Raw genomic sequence first — 25,423 nt, forward strand, 5'->3', positions numbered from 1 at the left:
CCGTGCTTTGTTCTCACACAACTATCCATGTATCTGTAAATGCCCAAAAGATTTCTGAACAAAAAGTATTAGAAAATCAGTATATACAACTGTTTCATTAGAAAATGGCTATATGTAATAGAAAAGCCATTTGTCTTTTGGTAGAGGAGCTAGAAAACAGAAATTTATCTCACAAGCAGTTTTAAAACATTATTTAACTAACAAGCTTTGCATGATACTGCAGTCGTATCTGAGCACAGAGAGTGACTTTTTGTAAATATTATGAATCAGGCAATGACAGAGTGTTTGCCTAAATCCAGAAGTTTTGTACAAGTCTATTAAAGTAACTGTCTTTTCCATGTAGACATGGGAGCTGGAATAAATTGCATCAAAAAACCACACACCACCTCTTCTGTATCACATGCCAACTGACACGTTTCTATTATTTTCATTTCTTCACAGTCTGAAATAATCAACATTTCATAGGTTCTCCTTAAAACAACATTTTGCTTATAAAATATCAACACCAACATGATTAGTGTATCACTTTGTTACAACTGCAGGAGATGAACAGCAAAGATAGGACAAGCTGGCAGCATTTCTTCTTTGGTCCTTACTTCAGGAGCAGTGAAAATGTGGATGAATACCTCAGGCAGCTTTTTGGTAAGAGCAAAATACAATCATGAGTATTTTGCTTTTGTTCTTAAGAATAGAAATGTTCAACTTAAAGGATTATTTTCAGTACAAGCTTTACTGTTTCCCTACAAACAAAAATCAGTTAAGAAGTTGATGAGAGTTAAAAACATTGACTAGACCTGAATACATCAACAGACAATACAGACCGTCTTGAGTGGTCAAGCATTGGAACAAGCTGCCCAGGGAGGTGGTGGAGTCACAAACACTGGAAATATTCAAAAAACGTGGGGATGAGGCGCTTCGGGACATGGTTTAGGGGGCATGGTGGTGTTGGGTTAATGGTTGGACTTGATGTTGATGGAAACGTGTTTTCCAACCTTAATGATTCTGTGACTCTGTGATTCCAAAAGAAATGCTAAGACATTTGAACCATTTACAGAATCTGAAAGAAATCTGAACTGTACCACTTCTCATACTTTCACCTGGAATGGGCTTGTAGCCAGGGGGAAAAAAAAAACAAAACAAACCTAAAAAACCATCAAAACCCACAACCAAAATACAGACAGTTTAAACACCTTCACTCGAGGTGGTAAGCATTGGTGTATTTGTAGATTAGCTTTGTCACAGAACTAAGCAGGCAGCAACACTGCACAACACTTCATATAAGCCAGTGATTAAAAGGCATGTATTGTGCGGGTAAAAATAAATGAAAGGGCTCCAAACAGCTCTGAAGTGCACTACAATGGCTTAGCCCTTCCATATGCATAGAGTTTAGCTCCCCCAAGAACACGGGGTACACAGGCCATCACCTGGTCTCTCCCCGTGTTCTCTCTGAGCATCGCTCACAGGAAGCTCCAACAGATTCACTTCAATTAGTTCTAAGGACCCTTTGCTCCCCTGGGACTATCAACAGAGAAGGGTATGACATCGATCCAGATTAAATTATTACGTTATGGCTTTCAATACTAAACGTTATATTTTACATAAATTCTCCAAAGCACATCACATACTATGAAGGAAGTCTCAAGACTCATGAGAAGCACATATCAACTGTTGCCTACATTTTGCAACTAAAGAACAGAGAAAGCAAATATCAGGAATTTCATTAGAATCAAACATGAGGACTGATTCTGCCATAAAACACTGCAGAAAATAAAATACACGGCTGTGCAAATTCTTTTTTCGTTAGGTAAGCCTGATATGGTAAACCTATACCATGAAAATTCACTCCTTCAAATGAGACGATTAACAAGGTCCTGCAGACAATTTCCCCACACCCTGCAAATCTACCATCAGACCAAACAGAAGCACTGCTTTTCCAGGTTCCAGACTGCTTCTATGGAAGTAGTCAGAAAATACCATCAGAAAAATCACATCAATCCGCCAGTAAAACCCACCTTGAATTTCCCTAGCTAGATCTGCTAAGCGATTCACATCATTCTGCACAAATTAACAAGGTTCAGCAGCCTTTTTGCTTCCTATATAATTGCACCATTACCATCTGTATCCCGCCCAGTGCAGCACTACCTCTAATTGACTACAGGCTACCAGTAACTCTATGGATTGAGTATCCAACACTGGTATTAACGCAGTATGCTTGAAAGAAAGGTTTTACCCAAAGAGATCTCAGATCTAGTGCAAGGTGCATGGTGCGCAAGCTTCCAAGCTTAGGGTCTAAAAAAGTTATGAATCACCAGGAGCAAGGAAAACTTCAAATAAGAGAGGCTGCTGACGAAATAGTAACATTAAAGTGGTTTAAAGCATAACTTCTGTGCTGTTCATTTCCTTTCTCCAAACAGCATGGAAGTAGCCGTATGTATGCAAGGATTAAGGATTTGGACATTATTGAAGGTTTTCTCTTTGTTGCTTCTGTTGAAGGCTTTCCTCCTCTGTTCTGCACCCTATGAATCCAAGCAAGAGAACCAGGGCTAGAAGCGTACCTACCAAGGCAGAGGAGAGGGGCTCAAGATGCCCACATCTCCATCAAAAGACATTTTTTCCTATACCAGACATGCAGCACGATGGCAGCAGTGCAGCTTTAAATATTCTTGTGATTAACTGAGAAGAAGCTTGCTTTGTTTTTCTTCTGTAGCAGTGACTTTTTTAGAAGAGGAAAGTACAAAAAGCAATACAAAGACAGTCAGTATTATGCTTCTTAATTTAAGGTTTGGAGAAGTATAGTCCTACTACAAAGCCTATCACTAGAGAAGGAAAACATAGGGCTCTTTTCCCAAAAATGGTGAAGCAGAAGAGATACAGAATGTCCTTTATCTTTGGGCCTGGATGCTGTCTTCTAGCCACAAGCGACTGGAGCTGGAATTGAAACATTGGCTTCCATCCCTAATGGCTGAGGCACACTACTTTAAACAGTAAAACATCTTGCAGCTGTAGCTTCCCTAGGATCATCCCTCTCTCAAATGAGCAAGAAAAAAGAAAAATTTGGTCTATGGCTTTAGAATTACCTTTGGGTGTTCAAAGATACAACAGCATCACCTGCAAAGTGTTGATAAGGCAAACTGACTGACAAGCACACTATGCAAAATCTAAACTGTGCTCTCCTAAAGGTTGAGGGAAGTACATGACAGAAAGCCTCTAATTTAGGCAGACAGGATCCCTCTCTGGAAGCCTTTAAACACAGTTACATACTCTCACTAAATCTACAGGAATTTTAAAGACACGCTCTAAAATGCGCTTACTTGTCTTATTTTAGGCACAGTACACCCTCTCCTTAGCTATCTACAAAACAGAGTGACATTGAGACTAAGCCAAATGAAACTTGTCACCACCTCTTTATATAGATTTTTCCCTTTCCTCATCTATCAGTAGCTCCATCACACCTCATTTTAATTCAGAAAAATTCTACTCGTCTCTTCCAAAACAGAAGTTGTATATGGATATGAGCTACATTCAGAGAAACGGGCTGTTCTGATCAACAAAAGCTGCAACAATAAAGTAGGTAGAATAAATATACTATGACTTCCATGCATGACTTATAATGTGCAATTTATAAAGTGAATACCCTATTTTAAAAAAAAAAACACAAACAAAAGACAATTCATTGGAATAAAATTGTGACTGGAGAAAGATGGGTCAAAGAAAAAAAAACAAGAATGCACTAAGACATCAATGCTGAAGAAGACTGAAGTTTGGGATGGTGACAAACTAGAGGGCATGGACATAAGAACGATGACAACCTATGACCTTTTCAATGCTCTGATAAGATATGTTCTGGTGGCTCCTGAAAACAGTACATCTTATTTTTCCTGCAGCAAAATTTGTTCATTCTCACAAATTTTTTTAAATTCAGGATCCTAAATACATTACCCTTCAAAACACCCTTTCAAGCGCCTATGGTATTATCACCTTTATGGCTCTCATCAAACCACAATCCATATGGTGATGAACACACAATTAGTGGCTACATACAAAATATGTGGTTAATATCCAGCATCACATTAAAAAAGCCTCCTCTATAGCAGTCAGCAAGAGAATCAAATTCTCCATAGCATCATTCAATTCCCCCATCAAAAACATTTTTCTTTTCTGCAAACCACAACTTCATTCACTATGTAACTGCTAACTTTGACAGCTTACTCCCCAGCAAAATCTGAATGAATTTCCAGAGCCCTACTGTCCTATGGGATATGCAAAACAGGTGCTGGGGGAGGCAGGGAAAACACCACAATCACACAGCTACAGAGTAGGATAGGACACACAGAGATATTTTATTAATTCTGTTGGTTTGCACTATGCAGTTTTATTTATTCCTTTCAGTATTTCTATCATACTAGCAGTAAAACGAATTTTCAGATATTTTTACTGGATTCTTTCGTCATTTAATAGTGACATAAATAACGTCAAAGCTTTCACACAAAATACACTTAGGTAACATTCAGGACACAGCTACACAAAAATCACCTCCAAGTTGCTCCTGAACCCAAATTTCAGTCAGTCCTCTGAAGTGGACACTCCCAGGCCTGACAGCTGGCCGAGTCCCTGGAAGGTGCATCAAATATCCCCCTCCCTCTTTTCTATAAAGCATGCTTAAAACAACATGTGTTCAGGGGCTCTGCAGAGACCAGCTGCCTGCAGCTCCTTCTTCCTGGCTTCTGGTGCTTCATATTCTACACTCAAGTGCCCTCAGATGGAGAAAAGTATAGAAAGAAACACCATTAGCCTGCAAAGCAATTCCCAGAAAGACTCCCCATTGCAATTTGGAACGCATCTTACCTTCCCATTTGAGAATAAAGCACAACATGGACTATTTTGGCTAAAGCTGTAAGTGATACTCACATTTCCTTTCTTTCAGACCAGAAGGAATTCCCTGACCTTTAATGCAAAGCTAGAATTAGCTCAAGTTTTTATGCAGCCAAATTACTTCATAGATGCACAAAGAACACCGTGTAAATTTCTTCATAACACCAACATTGCCATTCCTTACTCTGTTCTTAAACCATTAGGATCTGGTGTTGTGTTTCTGGGAAAGAGAGAAATAAAAATCTCCTGACCACTCAACAAGGCACAGATACACAATACATCATCTTCAGCTTCCTAAGCTAGCCTTGCTGTTATCATAGATACATTTCCCCCTACGATCAGTTCACTGCCCTCAGGTGTGCAGATGTCAAACTGTGGAGCTGAGCTGTAAGTCTTTATCACTGAAACAGTAACCAAGAGGTTGGGGAAAAATGCTCAACATCCAGTGAGTGTGACAGGATTCTACTTCCACGAGCGCTTTCAAAATATCTGTTGATATCGAGCAAAAAAAGTAGTAACATATTCATTAATTAGGCCTTGCATTTCCAAATGACAGGTACAGACTTGCTCCTGGTCTCATTAGAGACTGCTTGAGATGAAGACATTTGCCAGGGAGTGGGCACGCTTTCACATACAATACAAAATCCACAAATTCAGGAGAAAGAGCATCCCTGGCCAAATGGCTCAAGGACAATTCTTGTATACTCTTCAAGTCATATTCATATCTGATGCATGAAACACTTCACTCCTACACTTGGAATAATTCTGAGAATTAGATAAGCAAGACTTGGTCCTGTATGTTCTGTCATTGATTTGAAACCATTCAAAAGCAAGGTACTTGTATCTGGGGAGCAGAAGCACATTTAGGTCACATCAAAATGCTAAGGTTTAAGAACAACTCATAGCTCTTAGCAAACATGGAAAGATTGTTCTGAACCACCACTTAGGTGATCTGCACTCGTGCAGAAGCTAAGCAGAGGGCAGTGCCCTGAACATGATGAAGAGGCCTGTGCTCTGCAATACTGCTGGAGTGGTGATGGATCAAATTCTCTTTTCATGGTAAGGTTTTCTTCCTGAGCTATCAGGCTTGAAGGAAAAAGGAAAGAAAAATTATCACGTTGACTTTTCTTGTGTTTGTCTGTCTCTTAACACTGAACAATGGCAAAAAGAAAAATATTAATGGATTGCTTTAAGTATTTAAGTTTTGAAACCTAACTACTCTTCTCAGCTAATAAGCCCCAAAATGATGCACAGTATGCAGTCAATGGAGTCACAAGAGAGAAACATGCTTCCTCTTTTCCAGTACAACCATCTGTAGTAAAAGTTTTGAGGAATTAAATCGACCCATAGGAAAAATATTATCATGCTTGGTACAGAGAAGTACCTTAAAACAAAGATTACTTTGACTGTGCTAACAAAACCTAGGAGGTTCTTGAGCACAGCAACACAGTCTCAGCTACCAGTTCGAGGGACAAGAAGCAAGAAGGAAAAAGCATTCAAAGGGTTGAGCAAAGGAATTACTCTCCATTCAATCTGCAGCTCACATACTACAGTACTGAGCTCATAAAATGGAAGGGACTTCGTAAATTAGTATTATATACAAGAAAGCTTCCTCTGTTACATGGGATTGAGAAGAGAAGGGGGAAGGACTCAAGAACCTCCAGGAGAACATTTAAATTCTTCTGTGCAAGCTGGGATTTAGCTCAAGAAATCAGCGAGTAATTGGCTCTGTAGCCTTCCTTAATATAGCTCAGAGACACAGATACATTCATCAGCAGAAAATACAAAGAATAAAAACATTCAGCAGAGATGGGATAACTGCATTATTTACAAGCAGGAAAACCACAAATGAGCTATTGAAGCTCTCCAAAACAAATACTGATGTAGGATCTGGTTTTGCACTAGCTTGCACTTCATTCAGATGTTACTGTTCCATACAAAAAAAATATGACTTTTAAACGTACTACTGTTCTGACTGCCTTTGATTTTACACAGGTGTGAATGACCATCCATTACTTCAGATGTCATGTGGTCAGGCTGAAGTCTAGTACTTTGTTAATACTTTTTTTCCCAAGAGAGATCACTTTAAACGATCAAAACATTCATTAAAAGTTACTCTTTTCTCTATCCATCTGCTAATGAAGCCAAGACCAGACTAAAACCCCAAATTCCACTCTCCACAGACTATCGTTTTAGTAAAGCCTATCATCTCAAAGCACAGATTAATTCATGACCTTCCACACCTGACTGCAAAAGAAAGAACAGGAGGAAAGTTTCCAAAGCCCTACTGTATCGAATCAAGAATGAGAACCCTAAACCACAGTCATTTTACAAATATTAAATGTGCAACAGTAGAGGAACAGCTATTCCTTCCCCACGCCCAGAAAGTATGCACAAGGGCTGGCTATGGCAGTAGGCCATGGAAGGCAAATTCCAACCCTTGCCGTAATTTCACTGAAGAACTCTGAGAAACTCAATGCCCACTTTCCAATTCCTCTCTTCCAGGTATATCATAAATAACTGCCTTGGGACACTTCAAGCACTTCTGCCTTTTGAATCTGGCAGAGCAAAAAAGACAAATTACAGCGATTTGTACAAAACATTTCTGCACAAACAAAACACAAAGTAAATACAAGTTACATGAGACAGTGAAATCACTCAAATATCCTTATTAAACAAGCTCTCCCATAAATAAATTATGGTAGCTTCTGATGCAAAGCATTATGTATTACATAAATTACACTGTGCCCGGGAGACTTGCTATCTGCAAAGTAATGTCTCATTAATAGTTCTTGAATTTTTCTTTTGCAGTACTATTTAAAAGAAGAAAAATCCAGCGTTTATCTTCTGGCATGTCATGTTTAAGTTGCTATAAAAATAGACTGACCGACCAACCAACCTTAGGGCACCCCACAGAACGCATTCAAAATTCCTTAAGCACAAAACACTGAAACAAAATTAACTAAAACTGTAGAACATACATTCTTAATGGAAAGTTGAGTTTTACTTAGCACAGTTGCTTTAAAATCAATTCCTCGCAGGGCGGTTCAGTGGGAACAGGCAGGAAGCAGATACCCAGGAGGACCAGGCAGAAAAAAAAAAGGAGGGGTGGAAGGGTAGGGAGGGGGAATTTCCTGTCCACAGAAGTAACTGTACTGTGAAATTGCCTACCTATACTGTCTTTTTTCCCCTCAACTGATGACTAAATATAAGGTTATAAAAGGACTTGCCTCAACCTTCAGTTAAAATTTTTTTGAGCAATACCTATGCACAAACAGCTTTCCATGAGATAATTTCCAGAGATAGCTGGAAGACCTTCTGGTTATCTCTCTTGTCATCACATTTGACTTCCTGAAAGCATACGAAGTTTTATGGGAAAAGTTTCTAGCGTAGCAACATTATAAACAAATTCCCTTTTTCCTCTCCGAACTGAATTTTGCAGCCTAACAGTTACTTGCTCCAACACCACCACCAGTCTTCCCCAAAGCCCACTCAAGCTAAGCAAGCCCTACATACAGCAGGAGTCAGCGCAGACCCATCTCCTAAACAGTAAGTATGAGACGAGGTTTAAATAGATACTTAGACACCCTGGGAAAACTTTTCTGAAATACCAGTGGCATGCATACACTTCATACACTTGGTGGTAAGAAAGTAATTTACAATTATACTGGGCACTTGCAATATATTGCCTTGAAAATCTGTTTGAGAAAAGTGGGTGGTTATTAGCATCTTAAATATCTGCAAGGAAAGAGCTGTGATTTGTTGTAGGCCATTCAAAAATTCAGTGGAAAAGCAGTTTCTAGGATCCAGGTTTATGTGTCTGTTCCTTCCAAATGGGGGAGGGGGGGCGGGCAGCAATTTTTTTTTTTTGGACCTGCAGGAGAGAATTCAAAAAGGTGAGGTACAAATTGCTGTATGAGTTAGAAGTTGTTTAATTTTTATGGAGGTCCAAGTTCAACATACATAAACAGTTCCTCAAAACACAATTCTGGCAAGCATCCACCTGACCACTGCAGAAAAGAGCACTTCCCTTATGAGAAAAAAAAACAATTGCCACTGCTCTGAATCGTACAATGCTAAAGTTACAGAAGAGGGAGAAAAGAAGACATCACAGCAACAGGATCACAGAAATACGATTCCAACCTTTCTTGAGTAACACCACCAAGAAAAAGCGTACCCAAACAGTACACTGAAAATTTAAGCAAATAAATAAAGCGCTTAAACACGCAGAAGTTACAAACCACCCACACCTTCAGGAATTTCCACAGCAAACATTTCAAAAATTTTTAAATAAAAATTTGGAAGCAAGTGCCCAGGAATCACACTATTGAAAGAAAACAAAGAACATTTAGAACCCTCCCAACTTGGAAAGAAATATGACTTTTTCAAGTGCACTTTAAAAAATTAAAGCAAAATAAAGGAAATATTCTCCCTGGACTTCTAGAAAGAGATACAGTATTTAAACTCTAGTTTTAAATACTTAACCAGTTAATGCCCTCAAGTAAGTGGCTTGGCTTTCTTTAAAAGCTCAGCAGCAAATATGAACTTCTTTAATACTGCACAGGACTCAATGAATTAACTTCACATTTCTCTCCATTAAATGAGAGCAGAACTTGGCTTACAAATGCTTTCGTCTTCCTATCAGACAGGCATCAGAGTTTTGGCTCATGGCTCTAAGTCAACGCCTACCACTTAAAGTCTCTATAAGTTTGTTGTGAAAAAAAAAAACCCAAAGTATTCCTATACATATAATTTATATCTATGTATACACACAGTCTCCTAAATACGCCATCTGAATTTCTATTTAATAATTTTACACATATTCACCTTGATGGACAGTCCTTCCTAAAGATCCACTAGTGAATCCTTCTCCACTGAGACGTCTTATCTTTCTGAAGTCCTGACACACCACCTATGGCTGGGAAATGTGCCTTTCACTGGAGAGCCTGTTTTTTCTGCTAAAAGTGAAAAAAGTAGCAGGGAAAAACAGCACCTAAGTGCCAGACATAGAAGAATATGGTATGAGACGGACACTAAGGCAGAGACAAAGAAGAGAATCTGGGTTTATTCATAAAGTCCTAGGTTGAAATTGTGAGGCTCAAAATGTCTGCAAATAGCACACTTATAGACTTAGAGTATTCAAATAAGACAAATATCTGAAGTGAGAAAGAACATCAGATCTGACACAGTGCAGAAGAGCTACACTGCTTTCATAAACACACAAAGGACCCCAAACCCATGTGATAGTGTTTATGCTTAACTCAAACGTGCAGTTTGACTTGTTTGACCTGGCTTCTCTTGAAGCTATTGAAAATTCTGCCACAAGCTTTTAGGGGGTTGGTGGGGGGGAGTGTTATTGAAAACAACGATCGACATACCAAGAAGAAATCCTTGTAGCTTTGCCAAAATTACTTCATTTACCATTTTCCATCTCCTGCAAGTTTCCTCTGCCGCTTCCCATAGGAAATGGTTTTGTACCCCTGATGCTGGAACAGTGCTAAGAACAACCTTCGCACCCTGCCACTGTAAGAGCGTATGATTTCACATGCCAGGGCGGGGGCGGAAATACAGAAAGCATTGGAGAAGGTATGCCTGAGAGAAATTGAAAATCTAAGGTAAAAGCAAAAACAAATGGTAGCCTAACATTAGTAAAAGTGCCATGAAGGTTTTCTTTATTGCTTTAGAATCAAGGGGTAAGATCAAAACTACTTTATTTTACTAAAGAAAATACTTGCCCCAAACAAGTGAATGAATTGATCTAACCAGATCTGACAATGACTTTTTAGAGAAAATGGTTTCCTTAAACTGGAAAAGAAAGAAAGAAAAAAGAAACAAAAAATAAAAAGGAAATGCCCAGAAGATGGAACTCCTCTATGAAGTGAAAGGCACAAGGCAAGAAACTGTTGTTCTTTCCGAGGCAGAATAACATTTGTTTAACTCCTAGATTTTAAAATGGAAAATTTAATTTTGCTGTCATCACTAAGAATTGTCAGTTAACATTCTACTTCTTAATTAAGGTGGGTGGGAAAGAAAAAGAATCACAAGATCACATGGAACAAAATTAGTCAAGTTTTAAACAATCATATGACAGTTTGATATCATTGAAAGGTTTTAGTGCCACAAATTCAGCATGTTTTCAAACTGAATGTATTGAGGCTTTAGAAACAGTCAACGTGCAGCAACATATCACATAGATTTTGGGATGTTTAAGAAGCTTTTGTAATTATAACTATGATCATATACATGGTTAAATACATTTACTGACAACATAAACTACATGACCAGGATAAAGAAAAAAAACCTTGAGACTGGATTGTTCCCTTACTTTAAAATTTGCTTTAATTTCAACATTAAGTACTAATGTCAAGTATTTCTTCGAAGAGATTCCTTTCTATTGGTAGTGCCAAGGATCACAAGGTGAAAGTAATGTTGTCAGTAAATAATACTGACTAATTCCATTAAATAATTTTAACTTTGGAGAAGAGGAAAGCAAAAATTCACGAAGAGCATAGCTGGACAGCAAATTGGCAACTCCTTGCCCCCAATGCATGTTTTTTCCCCTCCCCAGACAGTTAAAACACTAGGCTACTACCAATAAGATCAGATGACATCTCTGCTAAATCACCCAAGAAGAGACTTTTCAGGTGTTAACATGAGCTCATGCAGCATATACTCAACAGCGTATTTGTCCTGATTTTCACTGAAGTAGCTAAGAAACTACCTGACTAGAAGCAACTGGTTCCCAGATCATCTTCTCTCAAGTCCAAGCATGACTTGAGGATCAAGTTAGCCAAGCGATACCAAGTTAACGAAATAATACACACCAGCTGTGGTAACAGGCATCATAAACTATTTTCTCTTAGTAACCTCAACTTTATCTAGAGTTTGCTTTTTGAGTTTGGATTATCATCAGTGGAGACATTAAGTCACTCCGTCCTTTCAGAAAAATAGGTAACACACTAGAGTATAAGGAAAACAAAAAACCAAGCCTACCAAATAGTTAGATCCAGAAGAAACAATTTGCCTAAACTTATTTCAAGAGTTAAATAGTGACTTTTGCAAAGATACAGAAGTTTAGAAACACATCTTCATTAGACAGAAAGGTTGCTGGCTACGAAGATAAAAATAGTCAATATTGGGGGTGGAGTGACACAACAAAATAAAGCATCTTAGGACAGAAACAGCAGAGCTAAATGATAATGATTTTCTCTGCAAATTTCTAGCTGTGTAGGAAGTGGCTTCTATGATTTCCCTCTAACATATCCGATCACAGCAAAAACAAGCCTCTTTTGTGTCAGTCCCTACCAAAATTATAAAAGGATCCTTTTAAATTATCACAAAATAGGACAACGTCAAGTGTCTTCTAGAATTTGGGAGAAATAGAACAAAACTATTTCAAGTGTGTTAATACAAGAATCCTTGTCTTTCAGTTACAAAACATACAAGGAAAACTATTTAAAGACACTGAGTGATACTATGCCAAATACCACAAAACACAAAAATACACCAACACTTTCTTCTTCCAAGGAACTGCCATCATTAAAATCAGACAGCTATTTTAAAGACCCCTGTTCATGATTAGAAATTTTCTCATTGCAAGAAGGAAAGGTTTGGTAACTGTTACGGAAACAAAAAGGCTCACTGAATTTCTACACCACATATCTATCAGAAAAAGCTGGTAATGTCAAGATTTCATTCAAAATTGTAGCTTCCTTTTTGTGTTAGAGGGAATCTGAGAAGCGGCCTCTAACCTTGGAGCACAGGAGTTACAGTAGGTGAAGGCACTGAAGCACGGGCTGTCACAGTCCTAGCCCCCTCCTTTTGTACAAACATCACTACAATCTCTTCACACAACCAAAGCAACAGATTTCAACATGTTTTTGCAGGGTGAATTTTCAACTGGATTATGTCCCTCTGCCCACGTAAGCACCAGCAAAACAGAGGTCAGTGGATTTAGCCAGCCTTAAGACACCATCAAGTCAGCTCCCACCCAAGATAAAATCCAGTGAGTTACAATTAAAATACCAACTTCTACTTCCTCCTCCTCTCGTTACTATGTGTCCTGCAAAACATTCAAACAACACAAGTGCTTTATTTACAAAAGGCAGCGTGGTAAAGGTGAAGGTGCTTTACTATTAGAGCAAAAGCAGGAAATACCTCGGGACTATGGTGTCCCCACAGCATGAATGACATTTTCTTAAACCACTTTGCAGTCATGTAATAAAAATCATTGCCACCCTTCCTACCACTTCTTTATTTTAGTTCTAGGTATTAAAATGATAAAGCTACACTCTCACTTAAGTGTCTTCGTATTTAGACTACAGGACTAAAACAGATCAGAACTTTCTTACTCACAGCCCAAACTAACAGCCCAAGGCCCCAGCTCTACAAGAGCTCACCAGCAGAAATTATTCATGTTAGTAAATCAACTGATATGTCCTGGATCTTGTAAGAAAATATACAGGGTGTTTACAGAAAATTCTGTGTGGCTGCACCTGTAGGTAAAGCCTGTGTGTATTGCTCACACAGGTGACCACTTTTTGTTACCACTCTCCACACACAATCTGTTATTAACCTAACAAACAGAATCATGAAAGCTTGGGGATGACTGGAGAGAAACAAAGAAAAAAAAAAAACAATCAAAATGCAGAAACCAAGATTTAAGCTACGGGAAGATCAGACTGACACATAGACATCCACGTTGTATTAGAAAGACAAACTGAGATCTTGCTCAGATGAAAAGCAACAGAAGGAGGTGGGGAAGAGGAGGAGGAGGCCTCAGCTTAGAGAAGGTAAGTACGTTAAAGCTTTGCTTTGGAATAACATTGCCCATGAAAAATGTACAGAAAGGAAGGGAGCAAAAATTCAGAAATGGAGACCCAAGGGCCCTTCATTGCAGGTGATGACACCTCACAAACAGGACAGCCACACAAGCCTAAAATAAGGTAGGATTTTAAGATTAAAAGAATGAAACAAAGGCAACAGTGAGACGGAATACTTTCTAAATAAATAAGAAGAAAATTACTTTACACAGAAAAACTGCTCATGTACCCTCCCACTCTGAGAAGTACTTCCACGCCCCTGAGCAAAGACAACAGAGTCCTCCTCCAAGACCAGACTCCTGAGACTGAAAAGAAACCAAACAAAAGCGCAACGAAGTGTTGCAGGCCTAATCCCACAACGTTTGAAGGAAATGTAATTACTGTTATTAACATCTATGAATGCTTCTTCCTTCCCCTTTGGAAGGCCACTCTAAACTCACCTAGTCTTTCTACAAAAAGAATTACCGTACATTTCTACTAAATTGCTGAACAAAACATATTTAAAAGGTTGCGTTTTTTTCCTCAGAATGGCCTACAAAATACCACAGTTCATAATGTCTACAAGCTCCAGATCAAAAACTTTTTAAAAAGATGCAGAGAGAAGGTGCACTACAAAGCTGATCCCTAAGAATAAAAAAAAACCTACAGTATTGTGTAACAAAACTAATTTAAATCAAACTGGAAGTCTGGATACGGATAAGGAAGAATTATGAAACACAAAGCCTTAAGAGTCTGGATACACCTCATGTGGATTTTATCCATGGTGACCGCTAGTAAACCTAATTAGGCTGTATTACTAGAAATAAAGCAAACTGACCCGTCTGAATAGAAGATTTCTGCAGTTATTATTAAGCCTAATGTCATGTTTAAACTATCTGAAATAAAAATCTTGCAGTTAACAAAAGATTGCACATGACTGACTTAAATCACTTGCATTTTTTAAAGATTTTAGTCCACATTAGCGACATTCCCAAGCTTAATGAGGATTTTAGAAAAATAATGTAGTGAGTTAAGTTAGACTAGAGTAGAACAAAATATTCTAGTTGTTCAGCCAGAAAAAGAAAATCAAATTAAACAAGTACAAATGCTTATGGAAGGAATGCCTGCTTTGCCAAAAGATAAAACTTAAGAGTCTACAAGTTGGCTTTGCCTTTTAATTCCGCCTCAGCTATCCACTGTACCTTTTTTAGTCAGGTTTTATAGCTTGGCAGCAGGATCTAATTGCTTCCGGAAGTTTTCTGTGCAAATGGTGAATAGAGATGGTAAATTTATACAGTATAAAAATAATCAGGGATGCTATGAATGGGTTAATATTTTGTAAAGACACATCCAGGAAAATTTAGTGTGTCCATTTTCAGAAAATCATGAGAAAAATAATATCCGGGATAGCAGTCTGCATCCACTTCATACCTGGAAATTTGGTATTTGCAAGTTATTTGCAATCAAATTTCAGAACAACACTGGCACTTGACTATCCAGCCACAGGTATGACTCAGAAGTGAAATAACTTTTATTTGCTGCTGCTATTCAGAATTCAAACATTGACCTAGGGGCACAAGATAGAGCTTCAAAAAGAAAGGTGTTTTGTTTTGTTTTTTACAGAGATTGAGAGAAACTAGTAATATACATAACAAAGTATTAAACTATATTGGTACAAATAAGCTCATTGTTCTTATAGCACAATATTCTTCTTTCAGTCAACTCTGAACTAATAATATGCTACAGGTTATAAAAGAATATGTCAGTAAAGTTCAGAAGAGAAGGGCCAAGATACAAGGAAGGAGTTTAATCAGGTACACACAGGCACAGCGTCATATGCTACACAGAGGTTAAGAATCCAAACACACCTTCAGCAGTACATTTTACACTTATGATCGTCCCACAAATAAACTATTGGATTAACCTTTTAACATGAAATGTCTTAGTAACAGGGAGTTTATTGTGTTTTCATGAGGTTTGTGATGCCCACTGAGCAGACTAACTCAAATAATCATATTTCTCCATTTGTCCCCATTAGACCAAAGCATGCTAGGAATTTCTGTACGGAATAAAGGCATTCCTAAAATTCTTGAAAATGAAGTATTAGTTAGCTTTCTATCTAAGCAAGCCATACTCCTGTTGAAATAAAAAGGACATCACTAACAGAAGTCAGTCAACCTAAATACACAAGCCCCAAAGCCTTTCAGGCAGCTTCTGAATACCTCCAAACTTCCCCATCCCAAAAGAACAAAAACAGCCAAAAAAGAACTTCCTTTAAAAAACTTAATTTTAAGTAAAAGTAAGTTTAAAAAACTTGGTGTACTGTAGAAGTGTTAAGAAACAAACATGTTACAATGGGTTAACGCCTCACTCCACTGGAAACTGGCTTTAACCCTAATGCAAAACAAGTAGAATTAACTGGATGGTCTCACAGCTCGTTTGATCACATCAGAACTGTTGATTAACTTACAGTAATTAGTTTCCTCTGTTCAAGACAAGAATCAAAACTGAAATAAACGTGGGAGGTCACAATTCAAAACGTACACAGGTTAAACAACAGAGCTACCTAACAGCAAGGTCTACACAGGCAACCCTACTCCTATGTGTTTTCCTGCAAGTTTTCATCCATTCTTTTCCAACTGATTTGGTATAAAACCACATCTCTATATAAACCTGTTTACACAATATTCTGAAACATGGAGATTTGAAGGTTGTTTCTATTTGACAGCATTGAAGAACCTCCTTTTCTCACCCTAACCAATAAAAAGCATTTAATTGTTAGCTGCAGCTACGTAACACAAAGAAGTTTACATAAATAAGCAGTAAAGTGTTATCATAAACAGTGGCAGAAATTTGTGCATCAAGAATGCCACAATGACTTCTACATAGATGAATCCCCATACCTTCCATATACCTCACCTGCAGGCAATGAAACAACTCACATTTAAAATCAGGCACATACTTAAGCACATTAAGTGGTCCTGACAAGCAGGATGCTCATTCTTTCCACAATGACTTCTACATAGATGAATCCCCATACCTTCCATATACCTCACCTGCAGGCAATGAAACAACTCACATTTAAAATCAGGCACATACTTAAGCACATTAAGTGGTCCTGACAAGCAGGATGCTCATTCTTTCCCAGAAAGAATTTAGGACCTGTTTTTGCTTATGTCAATCAGACCAAGAGGTATTCCCAGTTTTATAACTATAATAAGAAAAAAAAAAACCAACAATGATAATTCCTAAAAAAAAAGTTTTTAAATGTATTTCTAATAGGTTACATAATACTAAGGTTAGACAGCACTAAGCACCAAACTCTACTTAAAAAAAAATGAACACTTAAAGAAGTTGAGTGCCATCTTTTTTACTGCTGTCTCTGCTAAGAATAGAACCTAAATGAAGGATTATTTTTTTAACAGTCTATTTTAAAAACAAAATATAAGCAACTCATAGCTGAAAATGCTTGTGATTTCTTTCATGACCTACAAACAGATGAATAACAGAGGAGGTGCAAGAATCTAGATGCAACATTTTGTTTCCTTTCATTACAAATATTTTAAAAACAAACCTAGCTCAAAAATGGGCATACCATTTTTTCTTAAGAAAAAACATGAGAGAGAGACCACTAGAAATAAAACACAGACCACCTCTCCATAACTGTGCCTTGGAAAAATGGTTTTATAATGATAGAACTATTTCTAATGGTCAGAAGAGAAGCTGCACATCTGAACAACAGAAATATGAGACCAATGATCACAGTCCACAGCACTGCATAAACACCACAACATTTCAGTTCCACTAGAGGTGAAATGACAATTTAATCCATCTTCCAAAGCCTCCTTTAGTAGGAAAAACACAAAAAACAAACAAAAAAACACATTAAAACCACTAAAGGACAGTTTACATTTTTCCTACAAGAGAATGAATTCAACCAAATCATTGACCTCACCGTGCTATTGGTAGTGCCCTCCATCTTCCCTCCCTTATACCTCCACACATTTTAAGTTTATTCTAGTTTTCTTTCAATGCAGCCTAAATAACATTGTTCTAGTTTCTTTTTAAAACCAATTCAAATTGGTGCCATTGTAAAGGCAGTTTTCCCAGAACAAAAACATCTCTAAAAGCTTCTTTCTACCACTGTATTTTTCTTTCAAGTTCAGCTTATCAGCCTTCATTACCTCCCTCACAGTCTTGAGTCACTGTGGCAACTCATACACATGTAGAAAAGAAAACGGAAAATGCTTGGAATCCTGAATAGCTTTCTCTGGTAAGCTCCAGTTGCTATAATTAGACAATCCCATTTCTAAATCACAAATACAACTATCAGCAGAGATAAAAATGAAAACTAGCATCAAATACATAGAACAAGCCAAACCTAAATGCTCCATTTCCTTCCCATCATCTCAACACGTGCTCCAATTTAACCCTCAGAACTCAAATACAACAGTTGTTTCCATGGTTGTCTTAGCATATAAAATACCTATGTAAAATAAACAACTCAAATCATCTTATTCACTTGTCACAAAATAACGTACAGAAAACGGGAAAGTAGTTATGTTTTCACTTTAAGCCAAAAAAAGGATTTTAGAAGTAATGCAGATTCTAAATCACAAAATAATTAAACTCACTCTTCAAACCAGTTTAATGTCATGTCAAGCACTTCAAAAAGACTGAAAACCTACAAAAATGTAAAACTCAGCTTCACATTGCAGAGACCTTACTTTCTCCACTTTCTGAGTTAAACTTGTAACATCTAACCAAAACAAAAGATGAACAAACAGTTCAGATGCTCAACTGTTTCACCTTGCTTCATTTTTTCATAAATTACAGATCTAGATAACAAGTTCATAAAATACTCCTACAAGATCCAAGGACTAGAACATGAAGCTTTTTAGTTCTCCTAAATATAGCAGCAGTGACATGGCTATTACTAAGACTACATTAGCTTCTCCATGCTAGAATACCTCCTAAACCTTTCTCCCCCAAAAATTTAGATTTTTCTATGAATATTCAGTCTGACATGAAATACAGCACATAACATCTTAGACCTAGAGCTGCTTAAACGAGAATACACACCCACGTACACCCCCCCCAAAAAACTCCACCCCAAAACCAAACAGTAACACCTCAAAACTGCACCACTGAAAAGCAAGAAAAAACTTATTTGCTGTTGTGCTCAACAGGAGTCTGTGATCACCAAACAGCTATTTATCAGCCTTTTCTTAAAAGTAACTAACAATATAAATAAATCTTACTTGCTTCTAGGAAGGGTAACTTAAAAAGTAGTTTAAGCTTAAGATGATGAACAGTTCTCAGGAGTAAATTTGTACTTTGCAATTTGTAAATACACAAACATCCCAGTTTGTACCATTCCAAGACCGGTTCCAAAACTTTCAGATTGTACTCTTCATAGTTAGAAAGCAAATTTGTGGATGCTTGGCATGAACCCACAAAATATCTTTCAAAGACAGGAACCAAAACCCCCCAGCAGACACACCACGCACCAAGTTTTATTTCACTGATGGGTAAAATAAATGAATACACACTATTTTATACAGTACATTCCAAACTAAGAGCGCTTCACATACAGCAGTTTTCAGAACTCCCTGGTATAAGATAGGCGGTATTTTCCCTGCTCTTCAAACAGGGAAGACAAAAAATAAAAAAAAACCCTGAGCTGAAAGCACTTCAACATTGAGTCACCGACAGAGGCAGGGGCAGAGCCTATGATTTCTAGCTGCCAGCCTTCCGCTTCTGCCACTACTCAGCATGTCTCCAACTTTTAAACCACATATAACCTCCTTCTAATCAACCACCTGCACTGTTTCACCTTTTGGGGTGACAGATCAGCGAGGTCATGATTATATCAAACAACGGGGTACCCTTAGTAACTTCCCTGCACCCGAGCGCTGGAGGGTACTCTACCTCTGTTAAGAACCTCATTTTGCCAACCCCTGATCTCAACAGAAATGCCAGAGACCGCTAATTTCACTAGGAGGGCTGGCCTTCAGAAGAGCCAACTCATGTGAGTGTTTGCAGGTAAAGACAACATTCAGAGACACTTCCAACAGCATGTACTAGAAACCGTTGCTCTTGCATTTCACCTCACAAACCCTCTTAAAAAAATGCTCAGGGTAGAAGTCCAATAGCAGAGCTGGGAGCAGACACAGGACTCGGGCAACTCAGCCTTGAAAATGGGAGGAGCTGGTCTCGTCTGAAGCTCAAGAGTTCTGCTAAGGCACAGCTGGAGCGCAAGAGTGGAAAAGTAGCAGGAAAAACAGGCCAGCAAGAAACCTTATTCCAGCCTTCCCAAAACAGTGTATTATTTCCATCAGCAGCCTGTAAAGTTTATTACAGAAATCTTCGGCTACTGTCAGAGCCTTGTAATGATGCATTTACCCATCAAACAGCTACCACCAAATGCACCAGCACCCAATACGATGGGTCCCCAATACACTCTTACTCTGATCATATTGATATGGCTAACCTTTTTTTAATTGTTATTTACAGGACATCAGCTGGTTGGATCTGCTGCAGACTACACCAAGTTCTTGCATACAAAATACCCTTGGAGCCACCATATTTTCCACCCGTCATTCACAGCTTCTGTATGCCACGCTGACAGTTTTAGAGAGAAGATTTTTCAGAAGTACTTTTAATTACTATTCCCTCCTTAGCTAGAATGCATTAATTATAGCCTGTTCCTCCAGATAATAAGAAAACAAAGAGCAGTGCAATATGAACAGTACAAGAAGCTTAATTACTGAGTCAGATGTCCTTTAGATGTCAGTATGGCTACAGTGAGGAGCAGGAAAATAAAACACACACATACTAGCCTCAAGTTGTTAGATCAGTTATCAAAACAATGTCTTTCCTCAGTGACTTCATTATGAAGAGCTCAACCAGCTAATTAATCAAATGCCTGTTATGTGTTTTGAAAACACTTTTTTTTTTTTTAATAAAAGGAGGCCTGCTGATGTATTTATTACAAAGCAAATGTGGTAAATGGTTCTGCATGTAAATGCAGAAGTGCAGCATGACTTTGAAGTTTTGAAGGTCAGATACAGTAACCATTCTCATCAAGGTTCTTATGCCAGACTGCATCTTCTGTTTTGCATCTATGCTTAGGAGGAGGAAGAAAATGAATTAAAAAATAGCATAGAGACAACCAGTTCTGTGACAACTTAAGAAGAACTGGAACGCTATCATTCCCTTGTTTTCATTTTAAAATCTGCAAATATCCTATCTCCTCAAAATGAAGAAAGAAAATGGAAAGGGACACACACAATTTCATTCTGCTTTTCAACTTTGTTTTCCTCGTCAGGAAAATCAAAGTCAGCAACAATTTTATGTTGAAGAAGAAACTGTCATTTTCTCCATTTTCACAGACATTTCAAACCCATCTCTTTTAAGAGAGCTGGAGGATTTTCTTGTCCATCAACACCTTTTATTTTAAAGCAGTACAGATTTGACTGCAGATGCAAATCAGAGGATTGCGTACTGATCTTTTCTCCAGGCATCAGAGAATTTATGCCTCACCCTTCTATACTCCCAGCAACTTTAGGATACAAAACTCAACAACTGGGCCTGAAGGCAAACAAATATGCCTCATGTACCAGAATCTGATCCATGTCAAAAAAGAAAAATGTTTTACGTGCATACCTCATAGATGAATAACCTATATGGATTTCTTTTTAGCATCACCACCATGTTTAAATACAATAAAACTGATAATACTTCCCAGTAAAACACTGCATTATAAACAACCCCCTCTTACACATAAATAACAGAGACATACAAAGCAGACAGGAACATGGACAGATACACACAAAATAAACACATTCGAACTTACACATTCAAACTTACCCCACTCTAGATACTCAAGGATGTTCTTCTCTCTTCTCAGAGGGGAATTATTACATTCATCATAAAGGCAGATGAGTATATCCAGCAAGGTTTCCACACTGAAGCATTGCCCATTAGTCTGAGTCGGCCCATCCAAAATAAACTGTTCCAACTGCTTCAAACGCACTTCTCCAGACATGGTTGTTTCAGTTTGCATTGGGGTTTCTTTCTTAATGATTATTATTACTTTGCCAAAAAACCAACAAAAACAACAAAAAAATTTTTTTGAGGGTTTTGTTGTTCAAAAATAAGTCAACAGTATTTTTAACAAGTGTCAAACTGTGGCGGTGCTTAATTTCCAGCCCACCTCAGCGTTCCCAGCCTGAAACTAAACCCTTGCGAGTTTCAGACACACACATAGAGTGTATATCCGTGTTTGCATAATCTTAAGAGAAGAAAATAGTTATCCTAAAAAACAAAACTCTTTTAATATGCTTAATAATAAGAAAAAAAATATATGGCAGCTTCTGATGCTCTAATAACTGCACTCAAATTCAAGCGAGAGTGACTGACACCGATTTCACCGTGCGTGCACCGGCATACGCACTTCTATATTTAAAAAGGTCTTCTCCTTCATTCAAAATGCAGATCATGCAACACGATCCTGAGAGGAGCCCCACCGCATCGTTAAAGTCTAACAGCCCCCTTCGGCTCGCACCAGCGTTTCACTTCCCAGGACGGATGGGAAGGGGAGAAAAAAAAAATAAAATATATATATGCGTGTGTGTGTGTTTAGGTATAGATATACACGAAAGGAAGAGGCAAACGGGGCGCACACCGCGGGGAGGGAAGGGGCCGCGCAGCCCCGCCGCCCCCGCCTCCCCGGCCGCGGCCCCGGCGGGCAGCGCCTCCGCGGCCACCGCGGGGGTGGGGCGCAGGTCCCCCCGGCCGCCCCTCCTCAGGGCGCAGCCACGTCCTGCCCCGGGCAGCCTTTCCCTTCCTCCTCCTCCTCCTTACCGAGTCTCCTTTTAAGGCTTTTCAGTGATTCAAAAAAACTAAAGTCTTCATCGTCGCCCCCCTTCTCCTCCGCTGCGCCAAGGGGCGGCGGGCGGGACGCACGCCCCTACACACCGGCACGGCTGCGGGGCGGCTGGGACGCGCTCCGAGCCCTGTCAAATCCTTCCCATGGCTGCTGCTGCGGAGACGGCGCCCTCCTCCTCCTCCGGGTGCACGTCCTGGGGCGGAGGGAAAGCGCCGGCGTCCCCGCTCCGGCCGCACGCTGCGGGCCAGGAGGCCCCGGCGGCGGCGGCTTCAGTCCCGGCGGCGAGATGCTCTCCTGGCTTCGCCCCCTCGGGCAAAGGGCATCCTCCGGCGGTGCGTGTGTGGGGTGTGTGTGCGTGGGGCGGCGGGGAGGGGTAACGGCGGCGCCCTCCCTCCCTCCCCTCCGCTTCCGCGCCCTCCTCTCCCCCGCCGCTCCCTCCTTCCCTCGCTCCCTCCCTCTCTCCCTCCCGCGGTCACACGCAGCAGCCGCCGCCGAGCTCGCAGCAGCCCAACATGGCGGCCGCGGCGGGGGGGAGCCGCCGCCGAGCGCCGCCGCAGCGCGGGGAGCCGAGCCCGGGGCCGCCGCTACTGATGGGATTGGGGGGGGAGGAGGGGGGGGGGTTGCTGCAGCAGGGAATGCAGGGATACGGGCGGACTGAGGCGGAGGGAAGGGGGGGGAAGAGAGGGAGGGCGGGGGAGGGGAGGCCGTTGCGCAGCGGCCCGCGGTCGCCGGCGGGCTAGGCAACCCTGAGGAGAGCCACCGCCAGGCCGCGGGTCCGTTCGGGGCCTTCCCCCCTCGCCGAGGAGAGCCGTCTCGGCCCTCAGCCGCCGCCGTTCCTCCGCCACAACCCTCGGCCCAGTTCCCCTCAGCCACCCTGCCAGCTCGTCTACCCGGCAATTACGCCTTTCATTAAAAAAACACAGCCCCCTCATTAAGGCCGGCGGGCCGAGGGGCAGGCAGTACCCCCCTCCCCCCAGTGTTTCACTTCCACAGTTCTCTCTGCCGAGTCTTTTAGCACCAAGCTCCAGGTGCCAAGACACACCCCGTCCGCCTCACACTTCGATGACTTAAAAACATGATGGAAAAGGCAGCAGTTACGGCAGTTAGGTCCCCACTCGTGAAGTGCCTTCCCTCCCCGAGAAGCCTGCCCTGTCACCCAGCATACGTGAGGGGAACAAGCTAGTTTGGTGCTGAAACGTGGCCGCCTCTAGAATGGAAAATGGCAGCCGCCTAGCAGCTCATGGTGGCAGCTCTCTTGGAAGGTGGAAGGGTAGTGGTGTTGTGCTCAGGCTGCCATGGGGTATTAAATGTCACCTGTAAGTCAACCTGTAACGTCATGTCGTCCTTCCTCAGAAGTTGGATGGAAGGGGAGGAAGGCAGCGCAGTTCCCAAGGGTCACCAGCCATAGGAGAAGTTCTCTGAAAGCCCACTAAGTCCTGGAGCTCCAGGGAGGGAAATGGCTCGGGCATCTGCGTCCTCAGTTCAATAACCAACAGAAGCCCCACAGCTGGGTTCTGCCATAATGAGCAACTATATGGTACTTCTTTTTAAAGTGGCTGTTTTACCAGCTGATATAAAGCATCAACAGTCTTACATACTCATGAAGATGAAATGCACCATACGATTAAAGGAAAGTCCTATATGTTTGCTCAGAGTCGCCCAACTATATATAAACTCGGTGGTGTGGAGCTAGAGAGGGCAGTGACTCCCCACGTGAGCGAGAAGGCAGAGCAGATGGGCTGTGGGGCTGGGAAGAGTCTACGTTCTGTCAGTGAGCCTGGGAAGGGACCCACCAGCCTGGGCAACGGCCTTTCAAAGGAAGAAACTCTCCTGCAGACTTTTGGCAAATGAAGAAATGTGCAGAGAATTTAATTCTAAAAGCTCTTTAGGCAGAAACCCTCCAAGAAATACTGTTAGGAACTACTAAAAGTATAAGTGAGCTTGTGACGAGCAGAAAATAGGATTCAACTGAGAAGATGGGGACAAGGAAAGGCTCCCTTCCCGTACCGGGGTACACCCTTGGTGTGACAAGAGCCCTGTGCAAGGATCTGGAGTGCTGCTGGTCCTTGTCTACTGAAGCTTTCGTTGAACAAGTCGCCACAGTGCCTCCATGGTAGGATCCCGCTCCGAAGCTGTGGCACACAGGCGGTTTTACAGCGCGAGTAAGGTATTTCCTGCTGGCTCTCTGCTGAACTTGTGGAAATCAGGATGGAAGCTGGGGGTGGGGGACGCCTGATGACGGCAATAAAAATAAATTGCTATTGCCAGGGTAGGTGGACCAGATCAGACAGCACTTCCTATAGGGGTTTGGAGGCACGTCAGCCAAGTTCATCCTGAACATACATTAACCATTAATAGCGTTACAGGGGCAAAAGGGAGAAGACAAAGAGTTAAAGGGATGTTAGCTCCTTGGACTTTGGCACCACTTGGTAGGGAAGTGAACTAAAGAACCACTGCCAGAGATATGATGGGTGTGGATATTTCACTTATTTACTTATGTTACTGTGTTTTCCTCAGCCAATAATAAAGTCTTTCCTTGTTTTAATTGCAGACCAACTGTTTGCAAACAAGGAAGGATACCTAACAAAGGCACTCACTTTCCCTATATTTCTGGTTTTAAAGCCGAAACCTTGTTTTTGTCAGCACCACTTGACAGAAGCTACACATCAAGGCAGTTCTTTTCAGCATACTTTCAGCTTGAGTGAGGCTATGAGCAGCACACGACACATTTTTCTATTAAAACCGTGCTACATAAGCTGCAGTTGAACACAAAAAACCAGGAATTATTTTTTTCTCTACTCATTTGACAGCCTGTCCAAAAATATATAGGCGGTCCCCACAACAACTGGTGATACGC

At 40.4% G+C, this 25,423-nt stretch overlaps 1 protein-coding gene across 4 annotated transcripts in view; it reads right to left on the reverse strand.

Moving 5' to 3' along the window:
• Positions 1-23,015, reverse strand: part of CDC42BPA (CDC42 binding protein kinase alpha) — a gene marked incomplete at its 3' end in the record, with an annotated part of 187,639 nt that extends 164,624 nt beyond the window's left edge. For all 4 annotated transcript variants that reach the window (XM_081997793.1, XM_081997796.1, XM_081997795.1 and 1 more), the window contains exon 1: positions 21,546-23,015. In XM_081997793.1, coding sequence (XP_081853919.1) covers positions 21,546-21,741 — 196 coding nt within the window. In that variant the 5' untranslated portion in view covers positions 21,742-23,015. The remainder of the gene's footprint in view (positions 1-21,545) is intronic.
• Positions 23,016-25,423: the final 2,408 nt, after the last annotated feature.

This window comes from Phaethon aethereus (assembly GCF_964289735.1).
Source record: "Phaethon aethereus genome assembly, chromosome: 3".
Classification (NCBI taxonomy): Eukaryota; Metazoa; Chordata; class Aves; order Phaethontiformes; family Phaethontidae; genus Phaethon; species Phaethon aethereus.